The sequence below is a fragment of the Salvelinus sp. IW2-2015 genome, unplaced genomic scaffold (assembly GCF_002910315.2).
Source record: "Salvelinus sp. IW2-2015 unplaced genomic scaffold, ASM291031v2 Un_scaffold3602, whole genome shotgun sequence".
NCBI classification, from domain to species: Eukaryota; Metazoa; Chordata; class Actinopteri; order Salmoniformes; family Salmonidae; genus Salvelinus; species Salvelinus sp. IW2-2015.
The window spans coordinates 12,292-22,064 of NW_019944880.1; the positions used below are offsets into that span (position 1 = coordinate 12,292).

The 9,773-nt window shown below is 44.2% G+C and overlaps 1 protein-coding gene across 1 annotated transcript in view; it reads left to right on the forward strand.

Annotated features, from left to right (window-relative positions):
* The window catches only part of LOC112076161 (receptor-type tyrosine-protein phosphatase R-like), a gene marked incomplete at its 5' end in the record, with an annotated part of 21,679 nt that extends 12,141 nt beyond the window's left edge, over positions 1-9,538 (forward strand). The window contains 8 exon segments of the mRNA XM_024143032.2: positions 1,926-2,005; positions 4,764-4,898; positions 7,578-7,599; positions 7,602-7,648; positions 7,650-7,688; positions 9,242-9,316; positions 9,318-9,372; positions 9,375-9,538. Coding sequence (XP_023998800.2) covers positions 1,926-2,005; positions 4,764-4,898; positions 7,578-7,599; positions 7,602-7,648; positions 7,650-7,688; positions 9,242-9,316; positions 9,318-9,372; positions 9,375-9,538 — 617 coding nt within the window.
* Between the last annotated feature and the right edge of the window lie 235 nt (positions 9,539-9,773).

Sequence of the window (9,773 nt, forward strand, 5' to 3'; positions counted from 1 at the left end):
TCGAAAGAACAGTCCAGACAGACACACTCCAGACAGAACACTCCAGACAGAACAGCTCCAGAAAGAAACAGTCCGAAGACAGAAACGGTCCAGACAGAAACAGTCGCAGAAAGAACAGTCCAGACAGAACAGTCCCAGACAGAACAGTCCAGACAGAACAGTCCAGAAAGAACAGTCCAGAAAGAACAGTCCAGAAAGAACAGTCCAGACAGAACACTCCAGACAGAACACTCCAGAAAGAACAGTCGAGACAGAACGGTCCAGAACAGAAACGGCCAGACAGAACACTCCAGACAGAACAGTCCAGACAGAACAGTCCAGACAGAACAGTCCAGACAGAACACCCAGAACAGAACACTCCACCGCAGAACAGAACCAGTCAGACAGACAGTCCAGACAGAACAGTCCAGAAAGAACAAGTCAGAAAGAACAGTCCAGACAGAACAGTCCCAGAACAGAACAGTCCAGAACAGAACAGTCCAGACAGAAAGTCCAGACAGAAAGTCCAGAAAGAACAGTCCAGACAGAACAGTCCAGACAAGAAGAACAGTCCAGACAGAACAGTACAGAACAGAACAGTTACAGACAGAACAGTCCAGACAAGAACAAGTACAGACAGACAGTACAGACAGAACATCCAGACAGAACTTACAGACAGAACAGTACAGACAGCATCAGACAGCACAGTCCAGACAGAACAGTACAGACAGAACAGTACAGACAGAACACTTCAGACAGAGAAGTCCAGACAGAACACTCCAGACAGAACACTCCAGACAGAACACTTCAGACAGAACAGTCCAGACAGAACAGTCCAGACAGAACAGTCCAGACAGAACAAGTGATCTTGAACTAAGAAGTAGAGAGGAAAACAGGATGTGTTGTTATTTCCTGACCTGTCCTCATGCATGGTCTGAACTGCTGTCCGTCAAAGCCGTTGTGAGCTGGTCTAATGGAAACCTTCTAGTGACTAACATATCATATCTGGTTCTATTAAGCTGGAACCCTCTAGTCACTAACATATCTATCTGTTCTAATAGCTAGAACCCTCCAGTCACTAACATATCTATCTGATTCTATTAGCTAGAACCCTCTAGTCACTAACAGATCTAATCTGATTCTATTAGCTAGAACCCTCCAGTTACTAACATATTATCTGATTTATTAGCTAGAACCCTCTAGTCACTAACATATCTATCTGATTCTATAGCTAGAACCCTCTAGTCACTAACATATCTTCTGATTCTATTAGCTAGAACCCTCTAGTCACTAACATATTATCTGATTCTAATAGCTAGACCCTCTAGCACTAACAGATCTATCTGATTCTATAGCTAGAACCCTCCAGTTACTAACATATTATCTGATTCTATAGCTAGAACCTCCAGTCACTAACATATATATCTGATTCTATTAGCTAGAACCCTCAGTACTAACATATCTATCTGATTCTATTAGCTAGAACCCTCCAGTTACTAACATATCTATCTGATTTATTAGCTAGAACCCTCTAGTCACTAACATATCTATCTGATTCTATTAGCTAGAACCCTCTAGTACTAACATATATATCTGATTCTATAGCTAGAACCCTCTAGTCACTAACAGATCTATCTGATTCTATTAGCTAGAACCCTCTAGTCACTAACAGATCTATCTGATTCTATTCGCTAGAACCCTCTAGTCACTAATATATCTATCTGATTCTAATAGCTAGAACCCTCCAGTCACTAACATATCTATCTGATTCTAATAGCTAGAACCCTCCAGTCACTAACATATCTATCTGATTCTATTAGCTAGACCCTCCAGTCACTAACATATATATCTGATCTAATAGCTAGAACCCTCTAGTTACTAACATATCTATCTGATTCTATTAGCTAGAACCCTCTAGTCACTAACAGATATATTGTCTCCTGTAGATCCACATTCCAGAGTGATCCTGAGGACCAAGAGCTCCTTCGACCCTCTCAGCAGCTACATCAACGCCAACTACATTAGGGTAAGTTATACACGCACGCACGCACGCACGCACGCACGCACACACGCACGCACGCACGCACGCACACACACACACACACACACACACACACACACACACAAACCATTGTTTGTTAACACATTGAATTCTGAACCCAAACCAAGTGGATGCTGTGGTTGTGAAACAACAGTGAACTCTTAGAGACAAAATGACACATGATAGCGCTCTCATAATGAACAGGTAAAAAGCTTTTCCTGAAAGTTAGCTGTACAGGTTTGCATAGTCAGATTAAAACACAGATTAAAGTTGGCTGTACAGGTATGCAGAGTCAGATTAAAACACAGATTAAAGTTGGCTGTACAGGTATGTATAGTCAGATTAAACCACAGATTAAAGTTGGCTGTACAGGTTTGCATAGCCAGATTAAAACACAGATTAAAATTGGCTGTACAGGTTTGCATAGCCAGATTAAAACACAGATTAAAGTTGTCTGCACAGGTATACATAGTCAGATTAAAACAGATTAGAGATTAGAACTGAACTCATGAAACGTAGTCAGATTTTTTCATTCTTTCACCCTGGATTCTAACTGGTCATTTTTAGCTTAGTTTATGCAGTCATATTTCATGTTATATTATATAACATATCGGTGTTGTTGAACTGAGTGGTGTGATATAAGACTGGGTTTGTTTAAAGTTATTGTTTCCTTTTTAAACAAACAACTTCAGATTCTCCTATCGGGTTTATACATCTTGGGAACGAAAAGCGTAGCAGTGAGGCCAGGGGAGCGAGGACATTGTTTCTGATGTAAGTCTATGGAGAGAACAGAAGGAGAAAGAGGCCAGGCCCGGAGGAACTAGTGAACCCACTCTCTAATGACCCGTTGGGCTGCAGATACAATAGGGTCACTTCCCCTGTAGTCACTGCAGGAAGCTCAACTACTAGGACGACTCCAAAATGGCACCCTATTCCCTATTTAGTGCACTACATTCTGGTCAAAAGTAGTGCACTATATAGGGAATAGGGTGCCATATGGGACGTCACACTCGTTTTCTCTTTCACACCATAGAGGATAATCAGACCTGCTGTGGTTAATCTCCCTGGACAATAGTTAACACCATAGAGGATATTCAGACCTGCTGTGGTTTATCTCCCTGGACAGTAGTTAACACCATAGAGGATAATCAGACCTGCTGTGGTTTATCTCATTCTCCCTGGACAGTAGTTAACACCATAGAGGATAATCAGACCTGCTGTGGTTTAATCTCCCCTGGACAGTAGTTAACACCATAGAGGAATAATCAGACCTGCTGTGGTTTATCTCCCTGGACAGTAGCTAACACCATAGAGGATATTCAGACCTGCTGTGGTTTATCTCCCTGGACAGTATCTAACACCAATAGAGGATAATCAGACCTGCTGTGGTTTATCTCCCTGGACAGTAGTAACACCATAGAGGATAATCAGACCTGCTGTGGTTTATCTCCCTGGACAGTAGTTAACACCATAGAGGATAATCAGACCTGCTGTGGTTTATCTCCCTGGACAGTAAGTTAACACCATAGAGATATACAGACCTGCCTGATTTGGAGTCCATTAGGGGCTGCACAATTGGCCCAGCGTCGGTCCGGGTTTGGCGGGGGTAGCCCCATTGTAAATTTGTTCTTAACTTACTTGCTTAGTTAAATAAGGTTAAATAAAAATGTATTTTAATAAATAAATAGCAGCACACATAATAAGACAGAAATATGAACACCTAATGATGGGTTAGTTGACTCCTGACTGTCTTAACAACCTGCCATTCTCATCAGTTTAACAACCTGTCCATTCATCAATGTCTTAACAAACCTGCCCATCTCACACGTCTTAAAACCTGTCCATTCATATCGTCTTAACACCTGTCCATTCATCATGTCTTAACAACCTGTCCATTCATATGTCTTTAACAACCTGTCCATTCATCATGTCTTAACAACCTGTCCTTCATCACGCTTAACAACCTGCCCATTCATACATTCTTAACAACCTGTCCATCATCATGTCTTAACAACCTCCATCATCAGTCTTAACAACCTGTCCTCATCACGTCTTAACAACCTGTCCATCATCATGTCTTAACAACCTGCCATTCATCATGTCCTTAACAACTGTCCATTCTCACGTCTTACCTTCATTCATCTGTTAACAACCTGTCCATTCATACTAACACTGTCTCTCATGTCTTAACAACCTGTCCATTCATCACGTCTTACAACCTGCCATTCATCTGTCTTAACAACCTGCCCATTCATCATGTCTTAACAACCTGTCCATTCATCAGTCACCGCTCATTATCATCTACAACTGTCCATTCACATGTTTAACAACCTGTCCATTCATCATGTCTTAACAACCTGTCCATTCATCATGTTTAACAACCTGTCCATTCATCATGCTACTGTCATTAGCTCTGTCATACATGTCTTAACAACCTGTCCCATTCATCATGTCTTAACAACCTGTCCATCATCACGTCTTACAACCTGTCCATTCATCATGTCTTAACAACCTGTCCCATTATCATGTCTTAACAACCTGTCCATTCATCATGTCTAACAACCTGTCCTTTCATGTCTTCATGTACATATGCTTAAAAAGTCCTCTGTCTAGTCGGTTTACAAAAACTGTTTGTCCAGTCAAGATTCCTGTGTACCAGTTTGCTAATAGTCCTCTCTCCTCTCTCTCCCTCCCTTTTCTCCCCCTAACCTCCCTCGCTCTCCCTCCCTCTCCTGTTTCTCAGGGTTACCTAGGCGATGAGAAGCCTACATCGCCACCCAGGGTCCATGATCACACAGTGAATGATTTCTGGCAGATGGCCTGGCAGGAAGACTGTCCTGTCATCATCATGATCACCAAGCTCAGGGAGAAGAACGAGGTAGCGGGTGCACTCACACACACACAACACACACACACACACACACACACACACACACGCACCAACCCTCAACGCACACGCACACAACACACACACTAGGGTTGAATAGCGGGAACAGCGGGTTACAGAGATTTACTGCCAAAACCCATCCCTTTTTCCCGGGATAAATAACAGTGAAAAAACTATAAATAATAATAAAATTCTTTATTATGCACGTGACGTGAAATGGAACTGTTTAAATTATATGTGATGTTGAAATCTGGTTTCTTCTCAATCCTTCTCTCTGCTCTCTCCCGTGATCAGTCATCAACGCTCTGGTGCGGACAGACAGCACCTCTCAGCAGGGAGCCGCAGTAGGACTGCATTTGCTGCAGCGTAGTCTTGCTACACTAATATAAGGACTGAATGTGCGTCTAATGTACACATCTCCCCCTGTAAGAGATGATTCCAAACAGGTAATCCTGTTTGTAGATTGATATATAGCCCTAATATAAGATGTCCTAGCATACCTCTTTCAGGTGAGACATTCAGTGCAGTAATTCTTAGAAGACCAAGTTTAAACCTCACTGACCTATACGAGCGGAGTAAACTGTCCATGACAGCTGAGAACAGAGCTGTTCAGAACAGCAGAGACAGAGCTGTTTCCAGACAGCAGAGACCAGAGCTGTTTCCAAGACAGCAGAGACGAAGCTGTTTTCCAGACAGCAGAGACAGAGCTGTTTCCAGACAAGAGCAGAGACAGAGCAAGTGTTTCCAGACAGCAGAGACAGAGCTGTTTTCCCAAGAGCAGAGTTGTAGACAGAAGCTGTTTCCCAGACAGATGAGACAGAGCTGTTTCCAGACAGCAGAGACAGAGCTGTTTCCAGACAGCAGAGAACAGAGACTGTTTCCAGACAGCATGGAGACAGAGCTGTTTTCCAGACAGCAGAGACAGAGCTGTTTTCCAGACAGCAGAGACAGAGCTGTTTCAGCACAAGAGCTGTTCAGACAGCAAGAGACAGAGCTGTTTCCAGACAGCAGACAGAGCTGTTCCCAGAAGCTGATACAAGCTGTTTCCAGACGCAGAACTGTTTCCAGACAGCAGAGACAGAGCTGTTTCCAGACAGCAGAGACAGAGCTTGTTTCCAGACAGCAGAGACAGAAGCTGTTTCCAGACAGCAGAGACAGAGCTGTTTTCCAGACAGCAGAGACAGAGCTGTTTCCAGACAGCAGAACAGAGCGTTTCCAGACAGCAGAGACAGAGCTGTTTCCAAGACAGCAGAGACAGAGCTTTTCCAGACAGCAGAGAACAGAGCTGTTCCAGACAGCAGAGACAGAGCTGTTTCCAGAACAGCAGAAGACAGAGCTGTTTTTCCCAGACAGCTGAGAACAGAGCTGTTTCCAGACAGCAGAGACAGAGCTGTTTTCCAGACAGCCAGAGACAGAGCTGTTTCCTTTGACAGCAGAGACAGAGCTGTTTCCAGACAGCAGAGACAGAGCTGTTTTCCAGACAGCGGCTGTCAGACAGAGACTGTTTTCCAGACAGCAGAGACAGAGCTGTTTCCAGACAGCAGAAGACAGAGCTGTTCGCAAGACAGCTGAGACAGAGCTGTTTCCAGACAGCTTGAGACAGAGCTGTTTCCAGAACAGCTGAGAACAGAAGCTGTTTTCCAGAAGACAGCAGATGACAGAGCTGTTTCCAGACAGCTGAGACAGAGCTGTTGTCCCAGACAGCTGAGACGAGCTGTTTCCAGACAGCATGAGACAGAAGCGTTTCCCAGACAGCTGAAGACAGAGCTGTTTCCAGACTGCTGAGACAGAGCTGTTTCCAGAGCAGCTGAAGACAGAGCGTTTTCCAGACAGCAGAGACAGACTGTTTCAGACAGCAGAGACAGAGCTGTTTCCAGACAGCGAGACAGAGCTGTTTCCAGACAGCTGAAGACAGAGCTGTTTCCAGACAGCTGAGACAGAGCTTGTTTCCAGACAGCAGAGACAAGGCTGTTTCCAGACAGCAGAGACAGAGCTGTTTCCAGCAGCAGAGACAGAGCTGTTTCCAGACAGATGAGACAGAGCTGTTTCCAGACAGCTGAGACAGAGCTGTTTCCAGACACCAGGACAGAGCCCAGACGCAGACAGAGCTGTTTCAGACGCTGACACAGACTGTCAGACATAGACAGGCTTTTCAGACAGAGGAGGTGTTAACACGCAGTCAGCTAATCTAAAAAATGTCCTTCAACGTATGTCTAATATATTACATATAATATAATATTATCTAAATATCTTTATTGTATGTCTCATCAGTCTCAGGTAGCATCAGGCTTGATTTGTCGTGCTGATCAAAGCTCTAATCTAATTAAATATAAAGCATATTTATATGGTGTCTATGCTTTAAGAATGACATTTATGGTTTTGGCGGAAATACTGGTTTACTCCGGGAGAAAAGTGATTTATTCTCGGGATGGATAATTTTTTTAAAATACCCGGGAAAATATTCAACCCTAAACACACACACACACACAACACACAGGAAACCATAGGTATAAACAAATATGTACGTGAATTCTACACATGTAAATTTGACAGGATTACATGACATAATCCCGTTTATCATAGTGTTATTGACAAGGGTTAATACACTGGATCAATAATGATTGGCGATACGATAACATGTGTAGTGATTAATGATGTTGTCTGTTCCAGAAATGTGTTCTGTACTGGCCAGAGGGCGTGGTATCTACGGCAAGGTGGAGGTGCTCATTAACAACGTGACCAGAGTGTGACAACTACACCTGTCGTTCCCTCACCCTGAAGGTACTTTTCACTTAGTGATGAAACCCATTGACATACTGGATCGCTGTGGGTTTCTATCACTTTTTCTATCACTTATTTATCACTTATTTAACTCTCCATTGAAAATCTACACTTTTAAAAGTCCATGTTTTTGTTTGACTTCCATAAGGCCCTACTTGTGTTTTGTGACCACAGCATAAATTGGAGAAAAATTAAACACTTCAAAAACCCTCAAATGTTTATCTCAAACAGACCGTTTCCAAAATGCTTGCTATTTTCCATAGAGGAGGTTGAACTGACCATCAGCGATCTACTTGCGTTAATATTTTTTTATGACCGGTATACACCCACTATTCTGTTGTTGGGGTAACCCACTATCTGTTGTTGGGGTACGCCCCACTATTCTGTTGTTGGGGTACGACCACACATCTTTTGTTGGGGTACACCCCACTATTCTGTTGTTGGGGTACGCCCACACATTCGTTTGTTGAGGTACGCCCACTTTACCATTCTGTTGTTGGGTACGACCACACCATTCTGTTGTTGGGGTACACCCACACTATTCTGTTGTTGGGGTACGCCACACATTCTGTTGTGAGGTTACGCCCACACCATTCTGTTGTTGAGGGTACGACCACACCATTCTGTTGTTGGGGTACGACCAACACCATTCTGTTGTTGGGGTACACCCACACCATTCTGTTGTTGAGGTACGCCCACACCATTCCTGTTGTTGGGGTACGACCACACCATTCTGCTGTTGTTGGGGGTACACCCCACACTATTCTGTTGTTGGGGTACGCCACACCATTCTGTTGTTGAGGTACGCCCACACCATTCTGTTTGTTGGGGTACGACCACACCATTCTGTTGTTGGGGTACGACCCACACCATTCTGTTGTTGGGGTACGCCCTCACCATTCTGTTGTTGAGGTACGACCACACCATTCTGTTTGTTGAGGTACGCCCCTCCCACATTCTGTTGTTGAGGTACGACCACACTATTCTGTTGTTTGAGGTACGACCACACCTTTCTGTTGTTGGTGTACGACCACACATTCTGTTGTTGGGGTACGAGCACACCATTCTGTTGTTGGGGTACGACCACACCATTCTGTTGTTGGGGTACGACCACCACCATTCTGTTGTTGGGGTACGACCACACAATTTCTGTTGTTGAGGTACGACCACACCATTCTGTTGTTGGGGTACGACCTCACCATTCTGTTGTTGGGGTACGACCACACCATTCTGTTGTTGGGGTACGACCACACTATTCTGTTGTTGAGGTACGGCCACACCATTCTGTTGTTGAGGTACGACCACAACTATTCTGTTGTTGAGGTAGAACCACACCCATTCTCGTTGTTGAGGTACGACCAACCGTTCCAAAACAGAAAGGTGCTTTATTAACATAATTTATAAAAATGTTTAGAAGGAAAACTATTTCACTCACATAGTCATTGATTAAAGGTCATATTTCATAGAAATAAACACTGGACAGTTACTTTAAACTAGACTGAAACCACAATCTGATCTTACTCAAACTCTGTGTGTCTTTGTCTCTTTCACAGCAAGGGGCCCAGAGTCGTGTGGTGAAGCACTACTGGTACACATCATGGCCGGACCATAAGACCCCAGACAGCGCCCCAGCCCCTGCTCCAGCTGATGAGAGACGTGGAGAAGGAACAGGACAGCTCCCCGTCGCAGGGCCCGTCATCGTACACTGCAGCGCGGGGATGGGCCGAACGGGCTGCTTCATCGCAACGACGATAGGCTGTCGTAGTTGGAGCTGGAGGGAGTGGTGGTATGTGCTGGGATGTGTGTCAGCTCAGAGCAGACAGGTGAGTTACGTACACCTGGTGTACTAAGACCGTATGTGGAATAGTTCCAATGTAGTACAATACGTTTACAGCAGACAGGTGAGTTACCTACACCTGGTGTATTAGACCGTATGTGGATAGGTCCAGAGTAGTACAATAGTTTTACAGCAGACCAGGTGAGTTACCTACACCTGGTGTATTAGACATTGTGGAATAGGTCCAATGTAGTACAATACGTTTACAGCAGACAGGTGAGTTACCTACACCTGGTGTATAGACGTAT